This window comes from Manduca sexta, chromosome 9, assembly GCF_014839805.1.
Source record: "Manduca sexta isolate Smith_Timp_Sample1 chromosome 9, JHU_Msex_v1.0, whole genome shotgun sequence".
In the NCBI taxonomy this organism is placed as follows: domain Eukaryota; kingdom Metazoa; phylum Arthropoda; class Insecta; order Lepidoptera; family Sphingidae; genus Manduca; species Manduca sexta.
In genome coordinates this window covers 2,649,602-2,672,682 of record NC_051123.1, presented here as the reverse complement: position 1 = coordinate 2,672,682, position 23,081 = coordinate 2,649,602, and the positions used below count along the sequence as shown (strand labels likewise).

Sequence of the window (23,081 nt, the reverse complement as noted above, 5' to 3'; positions counted from 1 at the left end):
CCCAAAGACGCCGAGACGATCGTCTTGTTTTCACAATGTACAAATAATATTAAGTTGGTAATAAATCGCCTTTACTCGGTAAAGTAATATGACAGTAATTTACGAGAAACAATAAAAATTTAATATGTTTTTGTCTATTTCGACATTTAATATGTTTACCTTCGACTAAGAGTTAATATAAGGTTAGATCATAAAATTAAGTATTTATGTATTTTACGAGTGAATGATTATAATACTAGCATAGTATTTTACAGGGTCATCCGACATTGCGTCATAAAATGAAACCGCATACTTAACTTCTTTAAAATAACACTTAAGAATAATTTACTAGAACCGTTGATGTAAAATAAAAAGCATAAGTTTCGAACAAAATAAATATCAATAAATAGTAATTTTAATTTTAAATGCCTTAAGACCACTACAACTAGAAGAATTTGTCGGGACAATAACATCATAGTTAAAGTTAGAAATAAAGTTACACGTAATGTCGCACTTATTTAAAATACTAAAATAATCAAAAAATCATAAAAATAAAACTGAGATTTTTGTCAAATTATTCTTTAATCAGAAATTCATTTTGGCACAATGTTAGTAAAAGTCAAGACGAGTAAGTAGTTTCGTTTCAAAATAATAGTATATTAAAACTTTAAAACTCGGAAATGTGTTCCTTGAGATTTTTCGAAACTAACAGCCCACGTGATAGTAAGTGGTCACAGTACCCCTGAGCTTGTGGTTTGGAAGAAACTACTGTTGTTTTTCACCATACATACGTCGGAGACTCCGTATAAAGTATCCTCCTCTCAACGTAAAATATGCATAAAGATCCCGCGCCGAGCATGCACAGGCTCCGGTTTACGACATAGTAAAACCGTACAAATAAAATATTTCACGTAAAAAGAAACGTAACGGACTTGAGGGTTGCATTCCTTTGAGATATGCACCACTAGCTCTCAGCTGTTTATTGATTTACCTTACAAGTCAAAAAAAAATGAAGAAATTTTTATGTAGAGTTCGTATGAGTAAAGAAGAAGAACTCTACAAGCGTTAAATAAAGTAGTAAAAAATGTAAGCTCTTTTGTTTGTGGAATTTGCAGGCCTATGGAGGCCTATGGAAGCCTATGGAGGCCTCTTGTGTGAAACAAGATAAAAATCCATGTTAATTAGGAGCTTTTGACTTTCTTTGAGTACAGAAATAAATGGAATTCCTTTAGTATTTCAGAGAGTAACATTTTCAAAAAACTTAGATATACTTTATTTTTCCATGACCAATCAAAGAGTTCTAAATTTATATAGAACGGAGGAAGATTGTCATACAAAAACAATTCCACTTATGTGACAATAACTCAATCTATCGTGAACTAGCAAAATGCAATGTAAAATACTTCATATTTTTTTCTACGTCGTGATTACAAATCACATTTTTATTGCGCACATTAGCATATTTTCATTTTATATGTTGTTTTTGTAGTATTATCTAAGGACGCTTTGACATCTTAGCATACGAACGTTTCAAGTAAGATGAATTATTACCAATTGGTCATAACTTTTGGAGCAGAAATTTGGTCCTGATTTTCGGTTTATAACTAACCATACTGTTTAATGTTCGCAACCAATAAAATACAGTGGGGTATTCATTTTATCACCTCCTTACAATTCTAGATTATAATATTTAGAAATCCTGAAATTTGAGAGTAAAATATCTACTACGTAACTTAGAATCATCGCTAAATTAAAATTATAAACTACCACTCACTGCAATAAAAAGAAAGCTATTAAAAATTCAATAATCCGTCATTTTCTCGAGGTCGATATCCTAGCTAATAACGGATGCACTAGTTTTTTTAATTGCTCTAGAATGTTCCACGTGGCTTAGTTTCCACCCTATACTATATATAGCGCAAATTATGTAGCAATTAATAGAGCGTGATTACAGGGGTAAACCCTTTGAGGAGCTAAATAATTGATTTTCATGAGTAAATAACTTGTCAGGCTATGGTCATTTAGTTATACTGTTTCTTCGTTCGATTTTTATACGACCACACTGCACCCGATGATAATTATTGATGTGGATTCAGATAGTCTTAACTGTATTAAGTATTTAGGTTATTTCGTTTTTAAAACCTGTTTTGAATGTGGTGGAGTTAGGCTGTACATTCGTCTGTCTAAGCTCTTGAAACTATTGTGGTAAAGTATAAAGCTAGTCTTCCAATTATTCCTTGAAGAGTTTCTTGCCTAAACTATCTCATACACCAGCTGATTGTATTAACCCACTATGCCGGCTTTTCACCTTTATATTTATAAACATCGGAAGTATATTTTCTCGAGTGAGTTATTTAGTTCTCACGTGTTATTTACGAACACATTTGCCGAACAGATGTTGAGAGTTAGAGCTGGCATATTTACGAAGAACTTGTTTTTGATTTCGTTGCATTTTTTTCCCTTGAACCACATTTCAATACCAGCCAGTGTTGCTTTTGTTTTTAATTAATATATAGTGTCGTTCTCACATATGAGTAAAGCTATTAGTTCAACATAATATAAACCGACTAAATAAAATGTAACTATGCTTCTACAGAGATGGTAATTAGATGAGTACTACCTACATTAGTCGTCTAATGGATGAGTGATTATAACTAATCTATACTAATATTATAAACAAGAAAAGTTTGTAAGTTTGTTTGTAGAAGATAATCTTTGGAACTACTGAACCGATTTTGAAAATTATTTCACAAATAAGAAGTTGCTACTTTTTAACTCGGATCAATATAACTCGGGACTTATATCCCGGAAAAATTTCTTCACACGGAGCCGTGACCAAAAGCTATCAATCATAAATCTATTAACTGGTTTACGTATTCTTTTTGAATATTGATTTCCCGTAGGCTTAGGTAATGATAAATAAGATGATTGCTTGAAAGCTACTTTGCTTTGATTATCCTCATCCATATCCATCCTCGTTTCAGGAGGTGAGGCTAGCATGATATCACTATGCGGCGCTGGCATTCCTTCAAAATATCTTATAGACATTATAAACTATATTACATTAACATTAGGTTTGATTTTCTCAGCTCAGGTAAATTTGTGTTTTTCTAAAAACCAAAACACTGCTATTGGTAGGATAACTTTTGTATAACAATAGCCCATTTCAATGTCGCGTTCCGGGATCACCGTGCAACCAACATAATTATGTCAACTGGCAAAGAGTCATATATCATCAGTCAATACTCTATCTAAACTCTATCTGAACTCTACTTCGCTTACCATCGGGTGCAGTGAGGTCACTTTACTGTGCTCTATAAAAAGCCTGTATCTGCCTGTCTAAAAATTCCTGTCTTGATTGATTGATGCCTTAATAACCTACGAATTCCGGCCACGGCGGTGGCAGCCAATCTTAACGAAGATCAGCGAAGTAGGCAAAAGATATTATAGTGCACAAGTGTATGCGCAACACACAAGCACTCTCTATTCCTTCACTCTCATAGTTCGGTGAGACGGCGATACGACAAAACCGAAGAGAGATCAGGCGCAGGACCAACGGATTTACGTACTTAACGTGCATGCCTCGGCCTGTATACGAGGTAGGATAGACTCTAGAGAGAAGCAAGGTGTCTTCTTGATAGAGGGACAGGGGTAATCTGAGTAAATTTGTTAAAAAAAAATATTTAATTTCTTGGAATCAAAATGTGTGCTTGATAATACGAGCTAACCCAATATCACATCATGGGACGAACAGATTTAGCTGACAAATACGTGCACTAGTAGCCTTGTCAACTTCTTCGGGAATAAATATTATATATTTATGATTTTCACTACGGAAACAAGGTTAAGTTAGCTATTATTATGATCTCTTATTTATTTTCCCTTACAAGGGTTTTTATATATAATCGCCTGAGGGCGACATATCTTATTATTATCTTTCCGATTTCTACCGGACATGGTTAAATTATATCGTAGTGTAGTCGTATACTATATATTTTCATACAACTGTATGGCCATAATGATTTATTACATTTACAAAATTGGACAGCGAAATAAAACTAGTTTTTGGATTTTATCGCGTATTTTTGTTTCATTTTTACTCCTGACGTCACGGAAGCTTTGCAACCTTCATGGTCACGGGTCGGACCGTAATATCAGCAAGTCACATGTTAATGTTTACAACTTTTCCATGCCAAGACAAAAAGGCAAAATCCTTACAAAGTTCTGACGTCTGAAAAATATTACCTACCTAGACGACGTTGGCTTGGTTTCATCGGTAAGGATTACTCCCTAGGAAACCTACCTGCACACCTGAGAAATTCTCTATCGGAATTTTCGAGGGTGTGTGAAGTCCACCAATCCGCACTAGGCCAGCGTGGTGGACTAAGGCCTAATCCCTCTCATAGTAGAGGAGGCTCGTGGCCAACAATGGGACAATATAATACAGGGCTAATATTATTATTGTATACCTAGACGAATTGCCACAAGAGTTGCCTCGACTAACAACTAGACCCTAGGATAAAATAATAATTGAAAGCGTTATATCAAGTCATAAATAACAGCTTTAATTATCAAGTACACAATTTATCAATGACAGAATACGATCTTTGCCTCTCGATGTAACCGCCCCTCCATTCATTATCAATTACAATTGCAAAAACAATGGGAGTTATAATAAATCCATTTATTATGACTCCATACAATCGCCTTTAATTTAAAATAAATAGTGTTTTGGTTTGCGCGCGCAATACTCACCGCTGAGTTGAGCAACTGGTTTGGGTCATAGAGTAAGAGTAATATAGAACAGAGGCGACACCCGATGTTATATTTGTGTTTGCGTCGAATTATCACTAATTGCTATAATCAGTTAACATCTTTAGATGGTAGAGCAAAGCTTTAGCAATATTCAGAAAGAGAGAAAACAATATTTTTTACAATGTACTGGGACAAACACATATTTATAAATATGGTACAAAAAACAAGGGATTGGCAACGTGCATCTAATATTACTAAAATATATAATTTGTATTGTTCGATCAACAATACCATGATGGAAGTTTGTGTCTATACATTAATGGGTTGGTGCAACTGTTTGTTGTTGCGTTTTGAATGGTAAGCGAGACATTCTGAAATATAATTATTCATATCTTTCCATTCCTTTTTATTCAACGCGGGATCCAGATTCATTATTTTGGTGTTATGGGCGGTAAATATCAATTTACATCAGGTGACCCTTTTAAACATTAGACGGTCTAGTTTCTAAAAAAAAACTGAATAACGTCAAATATGAATGAAAACAATAACAACATGTGTTTACTAAGAAAACTAATAAGGTGAAGAGGTGACATACAATTAATCATTCCTGTGGTAAGTCCTTGTGTTAAACCACAATGTGGTATCACGAACATGAATAATCATGCTCAATATATTTTTAGAAAAGTGTGACCGCTGGGTTATACCGTATTATTTATTATAGTTTTCCCTAACACGCAGATCCTTCTTTACAGTTTGCACTGTTCAATTTGTGTATTACTTTCAACTACAGTATTAAATTAAATTTTCCTAATAAATAAGCGAGCTTTCGTGATTGTAAACCCCTCGTCGCTTCTGCGCATAAACAAATACTCTATGACTCATTCCGATCTCGGTGTACGCGAATTCCACCGACATAAACGCATGGCGTCTTAGCCGAAACGGACGTCGATGTTTTTTCCTTTTTTATTTTCGTCTTTATTTACGCAAAACGATCAACTTTACGCGCGAAACCAATGTAACTTTTATTAATTTTTAACAACAAGGCTGTACGAAGTTGCGTCCTTTGCCAATTTTATGCAATAAAAAGTTGCAGTGTCAGTTCTTCGTGAACTTTTTTAAGTTTATATGCAAATGTGTTGTGCTGTGTTACGTTAAACAATGAATGGAATTGTTTTGGATGCGGAGCGCGCGCCAGAAAAGGCGGGAATAATCGACAGGTATGTTTACATTATTCATACGGGGCCTGCATTCAAAAAGGTTTTATTGGTGAATTTTGTATAAAAAGTGTCAATGAAATTTGCATGATTGTTTTTTGAATATAGAACATTATTTTTTGGACATTGGAAAATTTATTACATATTTTATTTTTTAATTTCATTTATTTTGTTAAGAACGAAATTCGTAAAATATTATTAATAATATCTCTACAATATTTATGACTAATTTTTAATCAGAGTTTAAACCAGTTTTATACATTTTTTTCTTACGAATAACTTAAGCGTGAAAAAGACAAAATATAGGCTAATCATGAATTAAAAACGTAAGTATATCAGTAAGTGTATATTTCCTCATCAATATTAACTTTTAAAGAACATCTAGTGATATGTTAAATCGATCACTAGACGAAACAATATCCTAAATAATCATAAAACAACACATAACAATAATTATCAACCGCAAATGATTATAAATAAATAAATATTTCCTGGATCCTCACATTCCATTACGTAGTATTAAATAACAATCAATGTCCGTACTAGGAAAATGGATATAAATAAACGAGTTAACCATTAAATGAATTTAGAATATTAATAAGATTTGCATGCAAGGGAATTCCGCTTTGCCTATGTCTATTTCTAATAATTCTCTATGCGCATAAAATATAATACTTGTCTATATTATGAATGATAATAGAAAATACTACTTACTACTTTAACATGTGAATTTAACTTCGAAAACTAGGACTTTTTTTGTAAATTTTTCAATCGAATTTTTTTTTTATCGAGTCATGGAAAATGATAATAATTAAGCAACTGTTACAGATAGGGAAATTCATTCCTAAATTAATTATTAGATCTTAGTAAAGTCCAGCTACACATAATTCGAAGCGAATCATGAATGCACTGCCGGCGTTCGGGGAGAAAAAATAGGAAAAAGACAACATATCTTTTTCCCAAAGAGGTAGACAGCGGTGTAATCACGGCACTCGCTTTTTGCTTCTATGTTTCATCCTATGATTTGATAGGCAGCGAGCCTTATGTCATATCAGGCACAAATTCCAAACTCGTGATACAGAGCATAAAAACCAATATAATTTTGTCAGATTAGAGAGATTATTTTAATTTCTAGATATCTTTAATTTTACTTAGTAAACAAAACGCAATTTAAAAGTAACTTTACAACGGATTTCTGTACCCATTTATGCCGTAGACAATTATGTCCACAGGATAGTTCTACCAATTTAATATCAAATATAAGACATATTACATAGTTCCCTTGTCTACGAAAAATTGACACGGAAAGACATGGCAACAGTAATAACTGTACGTAAAAATGTTTTTTCTTAGAAGTGACAGGCCTAAATGATCACGTACGTGTAGGGACGTGGACGTGTTACCTTACGACGTGTATTCACGTCGATATGGATTCATATTTTATTGTATGAAAGTTGGTATATTGAAACAAAAATTTTGTACACAAATTCGAAATGTAGCAATATGGTATAGGCTAGCATGTTTTCAGTTAATACTGCCTTATCTACTACGTAATTTTCTTTTTAATCAATTGAAGTAGGTGCACAGAACAATTTACTTATGTAGCGGCGTGTGGGTAGTTGTCACTGTAGAGGAACAGATGGTCGCACTACTTTATGGAAAGGGAAGATCTTTAGTCAGATGTTAACCTAATCTACCTACGGTTAACCGACTGCAGCTCCTCCGACAATCAAGCAAATGGTTATATCGGCTGCCGCAACACTTTTATCAGATTATTTGTCGGATAGCGACCACCGTACACAAGGTGTTAAAACCCGCAATAGTGGCCCACGTAAGTGTGTCGCGTCCCGGGATCAGCCTGCGTATATCGGGTTCCAACAAGACGGCATAATTGTGTCAACTGCCGAGGGGTAATCATCGCTGTTCAGTCGACATTCTATTGGACTCCACTCCACTTACTGTAAGGTACAGTGGGGTCACTTTGCTGACCCCGTACAAAAAAAATATATTGAACTAGTGACTTGCCCCAGTTTCGCACGGATACCACTAATTATCTCTACCCAATTTACTTCTGGTCCTTCGATCGCAAACCACTGGACTAATCTGAAATTTAACTAAAATTACACTAAAAATCACTTCCAGCCGTTTTAAAGTCCTAAGGGAACATAATATATACACATTTATTAATATATATACTACATATAGATCTCTGTTAAATGCGGCAATCGTTAAGCTTTATTTGTTTATTAAATGACTTAACTGAAAAAAACAGGACGTTATTAATTCGGCGTTATTTTTTTTTTATTATTTATAGGATCATAAAAGTAATGTATATCGACAAAATGGAATATTGAGATACATGTCGACGGTGGAAAGGTCAATTAACTTAAGCGAAATTTTTTGCAACACTAAGATTTCATAGACAATTAAAATCAGCACGTTTTTTCGTTTTTTTTAAACTAGTTAAATATTTTCAATAAATGTCGCTTTATCGCCTTCAACCGTCGATATTATTAATGCTCAAATATATAATTACAATTACACATGATCACAGTATACAAAGTTATGTACAACTCAATAAGTATCATCTTAAATATTTCGACGAATAATTTCTTACAACAGTGACAATATAATTACAATGTGTGAATTCTTTGTGAATTATCGCTTGCTTTAACGGTGAAGGGAAACATCGTGAGAAAACACACATACCTGTGAAGTTCTCTGTAGGAATTTTCGAGGGTGTGTGAAGTCTACCAATCCGCACTAGGCCAGCGTGGTGGACTGGGGCCTAATCCCTCTCAGTAGGGGGGAGGCCCGTGCCCAACAGTGGGACAGTACATAATACAGGGCTGATATTATTATTATTATCCGGTTTGATAGTACCACCGTCACACTTACCATCTAATAACCTACTTTAAAAACTTTATACTACCAATATTCCTAACGTTAAGTCCATTAAGATTCCAATGAATTTTATAATTAGATTTTAATGGATTTTGATTGATAACATTATTATAGGAAAATTTCGTCTAAATAGCTATTTGAATTAAACAATATTAAGACTTGTAACATGATTTTTAATTAAGATATAATAATAACGCTAGTTGGTACTATATGTGGCGTAGGCAGAAGGTCAACTAACCGGTGAGCTTATGTGTATAGCCTCTACCAAAGGTAATATAGCTTCCTATAAGTATAACAATTCAGGATCAGATCGGCAGTTTCATCTTAAAACTGTAAATATGTACTTTAATAACAAAAAACCATTTACTATTACTTAGTATTTGTGGTTAATGAAATAACCGTGCTGAGGGATCAAACGGCAAAGTTAAGTTTGTCAAGTTTGAAATATATACTTAGATACATTATCTACAATTTTGTACGGAACCCTCGGCGCGCCAGTCCAATTCTCACTTGTAAGATTTTTTTTATATTTATACACTTTCTCACGACGACGATCTACGTGGAACAACTAATTATTAGAGATGTATAGAATTTCTATTAGTTGACAGTAATAGCACTAGTCTTGTATTCAATAGTATAAAATATATGATAACCGCTACAAACATGATTATTTATCGCGGTAAATATTTTGACGTTCGGACAAACGTGTTTAATTCGCCAACGTAAACATGAGAAGTGATGTGTTGTTAAAAAGTAGAATAAATGTTTTTATTTTACGCCGTGTTGCAGTTTTGATATCAATATAAAAGTGTAGTAGTGACAGTTTTGAATTTTTATAGACTGGTTTACGATTTTGTTGGTTACCTGTCCGATGATCTGTGCCCTGTAGGGAAAGTAAATTTCATGAGAATCACTCCTGTACACTCGGTCTTGAAGGAATGGGATAGAGTTTATAGAAATTACGCAAATATTTACGTTTTTGCAACTATTACTTAGCATAAAAGTGCATGATTTTACGTTGGTTGTGAGAGAAAGAGAGCTTATATCAAACAAATCGGGCAGATATATCATGTTTGTAATATTTCTCGAACAACAATTTGGAATCCACCTTATCTTTTTATATACGTGCTCGGCACAGTTGCTCCACTGCACCTAATGGGAAGTAGAGTGGGGTCCAATAGAATGTCTACTGACGAGAGATGATTACCCCTCGGCAGTCGACACAATTATGCCGGCCTATTAGAACCGGATATACACAGGCCAATTCCGGAACGCAACACACTTACACGAGCCCGTATGGCGGGTTTTAACACCTTGTGAACGATGGTCGCTATCCAGGTGAATATAAAATATATCCTACCACCAGCAAAGATTATCTGTCTTAGGATATCGTGTATTAGATTTAAATTCTTTTATCAGATAATCAAACATCAATATACAAACATAATCTATAAATTACATCAATTTTAATTCTATGCTCTGGTAACCTATAACCCTGACAAAAAATAATCAAACATGCATACTTAACTTGGCCGGGTTATACAAAGATAACCCTCTGAACTTATCTAGTGTAGATCCTGTTTGTACGCATTGTATTTATTTAAAGAGGGCATTGAGGAATCACAGATGTTGGTTATCGTATTGTATGCTCTAAAAAATAAGGGGAATGCTGCTGGGAACGCCGTGAGTTCAATTCTAAGTCAAATTGTCTTTTTTTGAGTATATATTATACTGTTTACTGACGAAGTCCTCTATAATGATGAAGTTATGGGCAGCCCGAATGATAAAGTCCTCAATAATGTTGAAGTTATATGCAATTTATAATTCTGCGTAAGCCAGGATAGCGGAAAGATATTCTCTTTATAATAGAAACGATATGTAATTAAATACAGGGCTCATTTTTAAACGATGCTGATTCATAATGCTTTGTAAACTGTATAGTTTTGTTGAGGGTAGGTAATTCATTTTGTTATACTGTATAACATAGTCCTAAAGAAGTCAGTTAAAATATATCAATAGCCACGAAATACTACTCCATAAAGTCCTTTTTTAGGGTTCCGTGCGTCAAAAGGAAAAAACGGAACCATCATAGGATCACTTTGTTGTCCGTTCGACCGTCCGTCCGTCTGTCAATACCCTTTTACTCAGGAACGCGACAGACATCAAGTTAAAACTTATATCAAATAATAATAATAATAATAATTTCAGCCCTGTATTAAATACTTGCCCACTGCTGAGCACGAGCCTCCTCTACTACTGAGAGGGATAAGGCCTTAGTCCACCACGCTGGCCTAGTGCGGATTGGTAGACTTCACACACCATCGAAATTCCTATAGAGAACTTCTCAGGTATGCAGGTTTCCTCACGATGTTTTCCTTCACCGTTAAAGCAAGCGATAATTCACAAAGAATACACACATAATTTTTTAGAAAAATCAGAGTTGTGTGCCCTTGGGATTTGAACCTGCGGACATTCGTCTCAACAGACCGTTCCACAACCAACTAGGCTATCGCCGCTTTTTCAAATACTTAGGCCTAATTGCCTTTAATTTTGTAATAAAATATGACTCGATTGTCGTGATAGATGAACTTTTACTTATATAGCTACAGGTTTGTACGGGACTCTCGGTGCGTGAGTCCGACTCGCACTAAGTCGGTTTTTATTCTATTTCATTCACTGCAGGAACCATAAATATGTGTTCATAGCAACAATGACCTTTACAGAAGACTACAAACTAATCACGTGACTTTATATTTAGCTAATTTTGAATATCACATAACCTTGTATGCACAGCTGAAAATCATTTGCGCTAACTTTCAATTGTTATCATAATTTATGCATCTTTTTTATTGAAATTTTATGTAAATCATTTTCAAATTAGGATTTACAAATTTAAATTTCGAACTACCTTACAGCTTACAGCCAACATACTCTATAACTACCAATGATGATCAAAGTATAGATATGTCATACCTTAACAAATCAAACGAATAAAGTATGTACGCATACATGCGCATTATTTTACATTTTACATTCACGTGTGTGAAAGTTATGACGTATTTAACCCGTACAAACAAAGACAACTAGGATATTATTAGAGGTAGTATATAAAACTTCCCATATGGTATCATTTCGAATCTTCAATTAGTGTTTTATAGGCATCATTCCGAATCTTCAAATTATGCATTGATGGCAAATCTATAGTTTTGAACATCATAATTATTGCATTAAAACTTGGGTATTAATTGTATGGAACTAGGCGTTGTTCGTATATATCATTATGAATCGGTAAACTGACTACCCTGGGAGCGATTGAGTTTGTGGTGGGATATATTTTATATCCCCCCAGACATCAACCACCATACGGAAGCCGTTAAAACTCGCCATTGTGGCACACGTACCTGAGTGTGAGCTCCGGGATCAGCCTGTGTATATCCGGTTCAAACACGCCGGCGTAATTGTAGCGACTGGCGTAGTAATCTGTTCTTTGTCGACAATCTATCTGGATCCCACTTCTCTTACCATCAGGTGATTTAGGGTCGCTTTGCCGTGCCAAAAAAAACAATCGAGCCTTGTCACTGTTATATTTATTTATACACTGTATGCATAGTATAGGCGGACTCAAAGCCAAAAGCATTTCATTATACTAGATCATATGCCTAGGAATATTTCAGTGGCATATACCATATAACCTTACCCGACGTTCGCCAATCTTTCTCTTGTTCCGTACACTTCACAGGACCTTCCCGTTGATTAGAGAAAAGTTTACAGATATTCTTAATAAGGAATTGCTTTGTTCAATTTACATTTCAGTAACAGAGTAATTGATAAAAGAAACATTCCCTCCAAAGCAGTAGAGACGAGCTATAACTGGAAAATCAGAAATATCGGTTTAAATAGAACATTTTGTGTAAGAATTTTTACATGGATATGAATCGTATAAATTCTCTTGTTTTTTTTTTCTAGTACGCGAGATTTTAACTATAAATTTTGTGTATATCATTGCTTTGTCTATTTACGTCGTCAAGCAGTGTCCAAATACTTCTGCGGTGAATCGTTGATAGTAGCAACTCAAACTATGACACTGAACTATGTATGTTTGTTAATCTAGCATTACATTATCTCTCAACTAGATACCTCGAATCCCATATCAAGCAATGTGATATTACTTTTTTTTTACTCAGTATCAGCCCGGAGTCTGAAATTTATGCCCAATATTATGGGCCTATCCTCTCTCCCATCATGGGACGGAACACAGGCGATGGGTGCGACCCTGGTTACGCCTCTGCCGACCTATTCTGGGATAGAGGCTTGATGTATATGTGTGAATGTCTAGCATAAAAAACCTGTCAATACATAATAACATAAACCAATATTTGAAAAAAATCACGCGCCACTATTGACATACGTGATTGTACACATGTTTGTACTGCAATTAGTAATCGAGTTTGATTATAAGCATGTCGAAGCTGGCTTGCGTCAGCGGATATATTCGACATATTGGCGAAGTGGAGTGGCACAATTTATACGTGATTTTTATGAATAAGAGTAGGTAGAGAGATATATTATGTAGATGACAACACATGTTGAGCAGTGGACATCCTGCGGCTGATGGTGATGATTATGATGATGACAACACATATCCAAACGTAGTAGTACCGAAGTACCTATATAAGCTAATTTAATTAAGTAATAATTAAATATTCTCATGTACCTTGACTAATCATAAGTGCAACTGTGATCGCCTACGTGATAAATCAGACATTTTTATTTTTTTAAATAAGTCAAACTCTGGCGAACGTACATACTTCTTTTGATAGACATTATTTTTGAATAAAACTGAAACTAAAGTTATATACAGCTGCAGGCGAAGAGAAAGTATTAGTTTTACTAAATGTCAAACTCCGTCTATTTTACTGCTGGTAGAACAATATTTTTTTGATACGGACTTAGTAACGAAACTCACTACCTCAGATGGTAATTAGTGTACGGACCAAATATAGTGTCGACTGACTAAAAATGATTACCCCTTGTTAGTTGACACAATTATGCTGGACTATTATAAAATATGGATACATACAGGCTGATCCCGGAACGCGACACTCACGTGGGCCACTATGGCGCGTTTTACACCTTATGTATGGTGGTCATTATGCGGTGGATATAAAATCTAAAGATACAAGAAAATACATGCAACTTATTTATTATTCTGTAAATCCATTTCTAAATAAAGTTCACAAAACTCGGTACAGTCAAGGGTGTTAACGACTCTTGCATCCGATATCGCCCGTAGGCTTGCAATACTTTAATAATTTTATTTATATTTTACTTCTAAATATGTAAATGCGTAAGTTTGTTTCTGGATGTTTGGATGTTACAGAAGTAAACGCAGAAACCTCTAAACAGATTTCGATGAAATCTGGCACAAAGATATCATGTCCTGGATCTTTATACTAGATTTCATCCTGGTAATTTTCTCCTATTAAAAATATTTAAATTTCTTAATCAAAAGTTTTAGTTGTCGATGACGACACACAGATGGCGCTGATCGCTATAGAACATGCACCTTTATACCAGGAAAGGCTTTTCGTGTAGGCATAGCCGCGAACAACACAAGTCAACATTATGTTATGATAATACGTTGCATGAACGGTTAAGTCGCAAACAGGGATTCAAAATCTATTAATTTGCATAAACAGATGTTTTCGCTGACGCAACGCGATGACCTTACGCGCTGACATTGGCTTTTGAACTATGTTTTGCCAGATGGAAGATTTCGGACTAAGCTTTTCACACGTGTCATACTTTCAACATCACATTCGCGCCTGTCAATAAAATAGATATTTCATGTCAATAAAGTCGAATTTTGCGTGACTAATCTGGATCAGGCAGAAAGTACGTACGCACTAACATACAATGCATATCCTAACTTAGAGTATTTAAGTAATGTTATGAATGCGAAAGTAACTTCTTCTGTCAGTGACGGTTTCATTGGTAAACAACTAAACCGATTTTGATGAAGTTGATAATGGATTAAGCTTAAATGAAATAATTAATGTAATTCTACGGGCAGCCTCTCACGACTTACCGTACGACTCTCTCTAAACCTAGTTAGTCGCCTCTTATAACAGGCTGGCGATGCTGGGACGGAATTCTCTAGCTGCCCCCAGACTACTGGGCGTATCAGTTACTAATGGGTATTGTGGAGGTGTAAAATTTATTTTTTTAGAATGACGAGCGAGATGCAATGTTGTGCAAAGCCTAATAATTCAGAGGTTGCAATTTTTAGCAAGCGTAAAGTTTACTACACAGCGATCCGCTATCTCCTCTAGTAGTTTAGTTATAAAAAGTCTAGATATTTTAAATTTTAACGCTTATAAACCATACAAAATTAACAGGAACTAACATAAATTAATGTATTTTCAACCATATTTACGTACGAAACAGCACATTTTCACTTGCATCACACGCTTTATTTCTGTAATGTTTTACGTCGATCATCGATGCAAAAAATCGATTATTTAACGTTAAAAAATCTAGACCAATTTAAAATCTGGTTTATGTACGTTTTATTTGTTGAATTTAACATATTTCCACCGTCATAATATCTGGGATAGGAAAAGCAATAACGTAACACCTTTTTATAGAATACCAGCTAAAATAGCAACCAGTGGATCACCTGATAGAAACTTCCAGCGTCTATAAACACATCTAGAAGGCTTAGTGTTGGCGACTCAAATACTTTCTAGTAAAATTTAGAAATATAACGACATAAAGACGGATACTATTGGAGTTTAGGTGGTGGTGGTAGAGTTTAGGTCTCTTTAAACTTTGTTTTTGATGTCCACGATACGGGCATAGCCTAATGTGGACATTGTTTTAAAATCTTATAAGAAGTGTTATTTTTGAAAACATAATTTATTTCTTTATTTCTTATTGTCGCTATTTAATATACATTTCAACTTAATACCTGTAAGCGTTCCTGTGAAAAAGGGTCTTGAAAAACATACAGACAGACAACGTGACCCTATAAGGGTTCCTTTTGAGATACAGAACCCCAAAAACTGTGAGAACTCCCTTCCTTGTAGGTATTTTTCTAGTTACCAGATTTATATATTTTGCCATATTAATATTATAAAGGTACCTCCAATAAGCGGCGATAGCCTAGTTGGGTGTGGAACGGACTGTCAAGACGAATGTCCGCAGGTTCAAATCCCAAGGGCACACACCTCTGACTTTTCTAAAATCATGTGTGTATTCTTTGTGAATTTAACGTTCGCTTTAACAGTGAAGGAAAATATCGTGAGGAAACCTACACATCTGAGAAGTTCTCTATAGGAATTTCGAAGGTGTGTGAAGTCTACCAATCCGCACTAGGCCAGCGTGGTGGACTAAGGCCTATTCCCTCTCAGTAGTAGAGGAGGCCCGTGCTCAGCAGTGGGCAAGTATATAATACACGGCTGATATTATTATATTATACCTCCAATAGCACGCCAATAGGTTATTACTACACTTGACATACTATCATAATATTTACGAGTTTTGGTCAAAGCAATATCAACTTTGTGTACCTAACAAAGTTAATATTTGTTTGCACAAATAACGGAAATATTGACTAAATTCGCATTAATTAGTGCTGGCGTAAAGCAATGAACTAAATTATTTATTTATTATTGTCTGTAATATAAACATTTTATTTAATGTAAATGGTCAGATCAAGAATTCAAACATACTTTCCAAAAACATTGCCAATACCAACTATTTGTACAATATTTAGATATAAACCCGGATAATCTCAGAAGCCGGGCTATTTGCGAGCGGAACATCCTAAAATCCGTTAATCTAGCTTCGCCCACGCCTTAAACCTAGATTGGGGCCACCTGCGTCAACTATGGACACAATAAATGTTAATAATATAAAATAATTATATACCATAAAATATATTACCAACCATCGTCTCTCATCAGTCAACATTCTATTAGACACCATAATCATAGCCATAACCTCCTCCTAGCCGAATTTCGACCACGGCGGCCAATCTCAACGGAGATCAGCCAGCTATGCAACACACAAGCACTCTCTGTACCTTCACTCTCATAGATCGGTGAGAAGGCAAGCCGACGTTACCGGGGAGAGAGATCAGGCGCAAGACCAACGACTTTACGTGCCTTCCGAGTCACGGGGGTATCACACCGCCAAATGGACACCAATATACTTACCATCAATAAATAGTTTATTAAGATACAATAAGAAAATAGTAGTAAGGGTAAATAATAGAAATAAGAAATAATAAGAATTGCTAAATATATAAATGTTAGTTTATATAGGATAGCAATTTTAAACTAGAATTAGACATAGGTAGATAAATACAATAAGAATATAAACTAGGTAAATTAAGCTGTTAAATAGATATAACTTTGTACGAGACTAGCTAGGTAGATTAATAGATATATTAAATTGGTATAACTTTGTAATAGAGTAATTAAGTAGATAAGTAGAAATATTAAATAATTATTGAAGAATGTAAAAGTAACAAGTTAAATAAAATCCTTTGTCCTAGATAGGGGGAACGAGAAAAAAAAAAATTACTTACCATCAGCTGCAGTGGGGTCACATTGCTGAACCCATATATTTATTTATTATTTTTTCTCACACACAGTCATTACAGAAGTATGCCAATGCCACAATATGGGGTAACTATGATTAATTTAAAATAAAAAAAAACAATCATAAACATTATTAAAACATAGAACAAAATACTTTAGTTTATTTTATTTCTAATATAAATTGTCTTTAGTTTATAAAAGCGACTTTATTTAAGTAATAATTAAATATTCTCATGTACCTTGACTTATGATACGTGCAACTATGTTCGCCTACGTAATCAATAAAGCATTTTATTTTATTGTGTAACTAAGACAATTCAATTCTTAGTATACCAAGCTGCCTTAGTATGTTGGACATAGGCTACTTTCTATATCGGGAAAATATTACTTTTATCCCGGGAAACACTTTCACGCGGGCAAAACCGCCAGCAAAAGCTAGTAAGAAATATACGTACCCTTATTTTAGTTTGTTTGCCGAACACTGCACTAGAGGAGGTAATTACAAAAACACGTTTCCTAATGCGTGAACCAGTTTTGATATTACAAAACAAATGTTTTAGTCGACCTTCAGTTGGCAATGCAAAGGTCGCCAGTTCGATTATCGCGCACGAACTTAGTAGTATTTATTACGGTTCGTGTGGTGCGACCAGATAACTAATCTGAGTGTATATTACTTGATTAAGACTCCATTTGAATTGTTTCCTTATAATATTTGTTCTAAAATACTCTCCATATATAACATATATTTAGAATTAGGCTGGTAGGTTAGCTAGGTTAGGGCTTTTATTGTCCTCACCGGTGAGGATCGCGACGCGTTTCTCCCTTATTGCTTATTTAAAAATACATATATACATCATTTTATTTCTTCTTCCCTGCCAGCCCGAGCTGGCTTCTTTGTTTACTAAGTATATTTTTCATTTATTTTATTTTCAATGTAAATTGTCTTTGTTTATATAAGCTTATTTAATTAAGTGATAATTAAATATTCTCATGTACCTTGACATATCATAAGTGCAACTATGTTCGCCTACGTGATGAATAAAGCATTTTTTTTTTTTATATTATGTTTTTTTTATTGCTTTGATTGTCGAAACGAGCTTACCGTCCATAAACAGTAGAAACACCATCCAACAGCTTGAATTACCAAGTACTGTTTGGTTTCCACCACGCTCGCCATTCTGAGACGTGAGATGTTAAGTCTTATTATGTCCCGTAGTTACACTGGCTACAATGTCCTTCAAACCGGAATACAACAGTGACTACACACTGCTGCTTGGTGACCGAAAAATTCACCCTTCACCACTAATCTGTATACTATTTACCAGATAGGCTATCCGAACTCCAGGTATTATTGATCAGGGCACTTACTGACATGGACACAAGCCGAAACCTTACAAGGGCATGTTGCTTCGAAGGTGAAGGTCGTCTGTGTGTACGTTGCCAAATAATGCGCAAACAATGGAATTAACCTGTAGGGTTCAGTCTACAAACCACTTTATTATTAATGACAGTAGACTTAAACTCGTGCAAAGTCATGATCCTACCATGATTATCTCTGCATCACTCTAAGGTTGTCTTTCTTTTATTGCTTTGAATGACGAGACGAGCTTGTCGTTCGCCTGATGGTACGCGATACGACCCCTAAACAGAAGAACTACTATCCAACACCTTGAATTACAAAGTATTGTTTGGTATTCCACTGCGCTCGCCATCCTGAGACGTAACCTGTTAAGTCTTACTATTTCTAGTAGTCACACTGGCTAGAGAATGGCTATGACATTAGGTCCGTCTGTATACTTGGTTTACTAAGTGCGAAATAAATAGATAATTGATGGAATCGGCCAGGAACCTGAAATTAGTGTTTGATATGACGTTATGCTCGTTAGCTATCACATTAGGATACACGCGGCAGAAAGTGGATGTACTAGTTCAGCTTCTGCCTATTTCTTCGGTGATAAAATTCGTGTGTATATATTTCCCATGGGAATAAATCACCGGGATAAAAATACCCTTGTGTTTACCCAGGATATGGCCTATTCGTGTGTCAAATTTCAACCTAATGATATCAGTTGTTTGTGGGTTTACTTCTAATGTCCAAACACCAAACGGTTTTACAAACCTTCGCATTTAAACTAGACTCAGTTAGATAAGAGTTTTAAAAACATGTGTTTTGTGATAGTTTCCAAACTACGTGATTTATTTGTTTTTTATGTCAAATGTTCGTGACATCGTAAATTGAGTTTTAAAATAATTTAATAAGGTAACGTATACACGCCAGAAAATTACGATTTTTTGTTGTTATTTTTCTTTGATACGTGCACAACATAAAGACCCCACTGCATCTAATGGTAAGTGGAGTGGAGTCCACTAGAATGTCGACTGACGAGAGATAATTACCTCTCGACAGTCGAGACAATTATGCCGGCCTGTTGGAAGCGGATGTACACAGGCTGATCTCGGAACGCGACACTTACGTGAGCTACTATGGCGGATTTTAACACCTAGTGGACTATGGTCGCAAGCCAGATGAATATAAAATATATCCTACCACCAGAAAAATATACCAGCCTTGTATCATATAGTTCCTGCGGCCTGCAAGGCCTGCGTTCAGGCCTTCCTTCAGCCTGGATTTTGGAATGGTGGTCGGTAATGCCGATAGGCTCGCCCCTTATCACATGAGAGCCAGCATTACTGGCGAAATGTGGATGAGTTACACCTCTGCCTACCCCAGAACATAGAGAAAAATACCTGAAACTATGTATAATGCTATATACCTTAGTTTTGTACTAGTAAGGCATCATGTCGTGACTTTTTTAACTGGATTTTCGTGACTTCTTTTTTTGATTAGACGGAGGCACCATTAGTGCTTTTGTAAAGTCTGAATCGGGTTTCATTAATATTTCAATTGAATTTTAAATTTGTCATGACTCGAGAGACCTCGAATGCATAAAGTTGTATGAAAAAACGAATTGGTTTTATTGATTTATGTGTGTCGTGTCTGGGAATCTGAGTAGATACAAGTGAGTTATGTCTTATCACAAGTATCAGGGTAATACACAGTTGTGTTGGAATTTTAAGGATATTGAGTCTAGTAGAACTAGATTATTACCTACGAAAATTAACATCAAATAAGTGTATAATGTGTGCCGCGCATAACTCTATTATACTTAATATTTTTAACAATTGGTGGTATCTTCCTGGTGGAAAATCATGACGCTTGACACACATCTAAAACCAGATGAATTTAAAAGCTGGTTTTACAATTCTCAGTTCAATTGTTATGGTAGGTCATTTGTTTTGCCCTGGATAGCGACCACCGTAAACAAGTACTCTCAGTAGGCAACGGCTTGGTTGTGCCTCTGGTATTACAAAGTCCATGGTCAGCGGATGCTGCTTATCACCAGGCGGACTTGCTCGCCTACTAATCCAATAAAAAAAAAACAAATCCCACCACAGTGTCCCACGTAAGTGTAACGTTTCGGGATCAACCTGTGTATAACTGGTTCAGTAGCTGGCAATGTCGACTAACGAGGTTTAATCTTTTGTCAGTTAATACCACCGATATATATGTACTACGTACTATTTTTGGCATTCCGAACATTCACTGTGTTCAACTGAATTGAACTGTCATCCATTCAAACTGATTTTAGTATGGTCAATATTGATGCTTGTGGTTGTGTACGGAGTGCCGCTCATAATATAAAAACGCGAGTCTAAGTGCAAACCTGGATGTGAATTGAAAATATTAGTCAAATAAGTGAAATAATTTGTTGTTCAAGTGAATAAATAGGTTATAACAGTGACGTTTTGCCATTTTAGTTCAGATTTTGAACAAATAATTTATATGGACGTTCATGTTTTTAGAATCCTGCCATAGTGGCCTACCACTCAATGGTTAACACTATTAGGAGCCTCCAGTCCACATACTCTGGTCCAGTAAGGTCTATTTTCTATACCCATGAAAGAAACTCTTGAGTTCTTTTCACCCCATTGAAACAATTAGCCAACACAACAATAAACGTTAAGCTTGAACAATAAGAGCCTTTATAACCATTTGTACCATTGAAATTCCAGACAATTCATTTGGAGTTAACTGTTGAGAGGGTCTCAATTGTTATAAAGGGACTCCGGCCCGTTACGCTTGTAGTCGGCGATATGCCGGTGAAGGTGGGACGGATTTGGAGTTTTTAAGGGGGAAATATGATTTAAATTATAGGACTTTTGATGGTATTTTATTAATAGATTGTCACTATTAATTATTATTCTAATAACTAGTCTGTAATATTTAGTTTGTGAGTATATTTACAGGAGATAATCTCAGAGATTGATAAAGTAATTCTGAATATTTTTTAACAGATTTGGAGTATTCCTGAGAATTGTTAGCTACATTTGATGCAAAGCCGATGTTTCTTAGAAAATTATTTTTACATGGAGTAGATTTCGCTAAAAAGTATTAATAAATATGCTATAATAATAACAAAAAGTTTATATTATAATATGGTAAAGTCATTATATTATAATGACTTTAATATTATTATTTTAGTAACATAGGATTAATTACGTTTAACGACCTCTAGGACATTAGTCATTCGTCAAGAAAGTTCTACGTCAGTATTACGCACTGCATACATTTAAAAACAAGATTATCGCCACAATAACAACGTTATCGTGCGCCGTGACCCCTCTAATCCCCCACTGATTACGCTCCTGACCTGTCCTGGCTTGATAAGTGTGGTAAAACATTCGTTTTATTTAACATGATTGCTTGAAAATAAAACTCAAGTGACAACTTATTGTTATTAATTGATGTTTGATTGATATAGTTTGAGAGATGTTTTGTACGCAAGTCAATGATCAATACCTTCTCGCTGGTTAATTGCACTTCGCAGACAAGTTTCACGGTCAAATGACCTCACAGGATGATATGTGTAGGCCCCAGTGGACAGAATATGATTATCCCTCGCTAGTTGTCACAATTATGCCGGCCTGTTTGAAATATAAATATTTATTTTTGTATATCATCAGTACACTGCAGTCCACTGCTGGACATAGGCCTCTCCCAAAGTAGAGAGAGGCAGAGACCGATAGAGCCCGACCTGCTGCTTTATGCATCCAGTCGCTGCCGGCCCTATAGTAACTCGTCCCGCCATCTTGCCAAAAGGCGTCCAACGCTACGTTTGCCAAGTCGCGGTCTCCACTGCACGCTTACTCCAGCGGTCATCAGTTCTGCGACATATGTGACCAGTTCATTGCTACTTCAACCTTTGATACTACATACTAACATTCGGTACTATAGTTATATATCTTTATACATAGTTTGATTTTAATAAAGGCAGCTAGCTAAGGCCTTTCTTACTTAGGATCACTTTACTTGAACCTTCCGCTATAGTTAGACGTTCTCTCCTCACATTAGCTCTTTCTTAAACTAATTAAGGTAAATCACTCGTATTACATACTCCATGTAGGTTACGCTTAATGCGGTCGACCACAAGTATTTAGTTAACTGAATTTCGGTCAGATAGTAAATTGGTTTGATAAATAAGTATTGCACGATTCAGTACAGTTTTAATATTTTATCCAGTCAATGATTGTTGTTTATTAAGCTGGTATCCGTCCCATGATA

The 23,081-nt window shown here is 35.3% G+C and overlaps 1 protein-coding gene across 1 annotated transcript in view; it reads left to right on the top strand.

Annotated features, from left to right (window-relative positions):
- The first annotated feature begins 5,634 nt into the window (after window positions 1-5,634).
- The window catches only part of LOC115448919 (calcium/calmodulin-dependent protein kinase kinase 1), an 89,009-nt gene continuing 71,562 nt past the window's right edge, over window positions 5,635-23,081 (top strand). Inside the window, exon 1 of the mRNA XM_037437004.1 lies at window positions 5,635-5,951. Coding sequence (XP_037292901.1) covers window positions 5,893-5,951 — 59 coding nt within the window. The 5' untranslated portion in view covers window positions 5,635-5,892. The remainder of the gene's footprint in view (window positions 5,952-23,081) is intronic.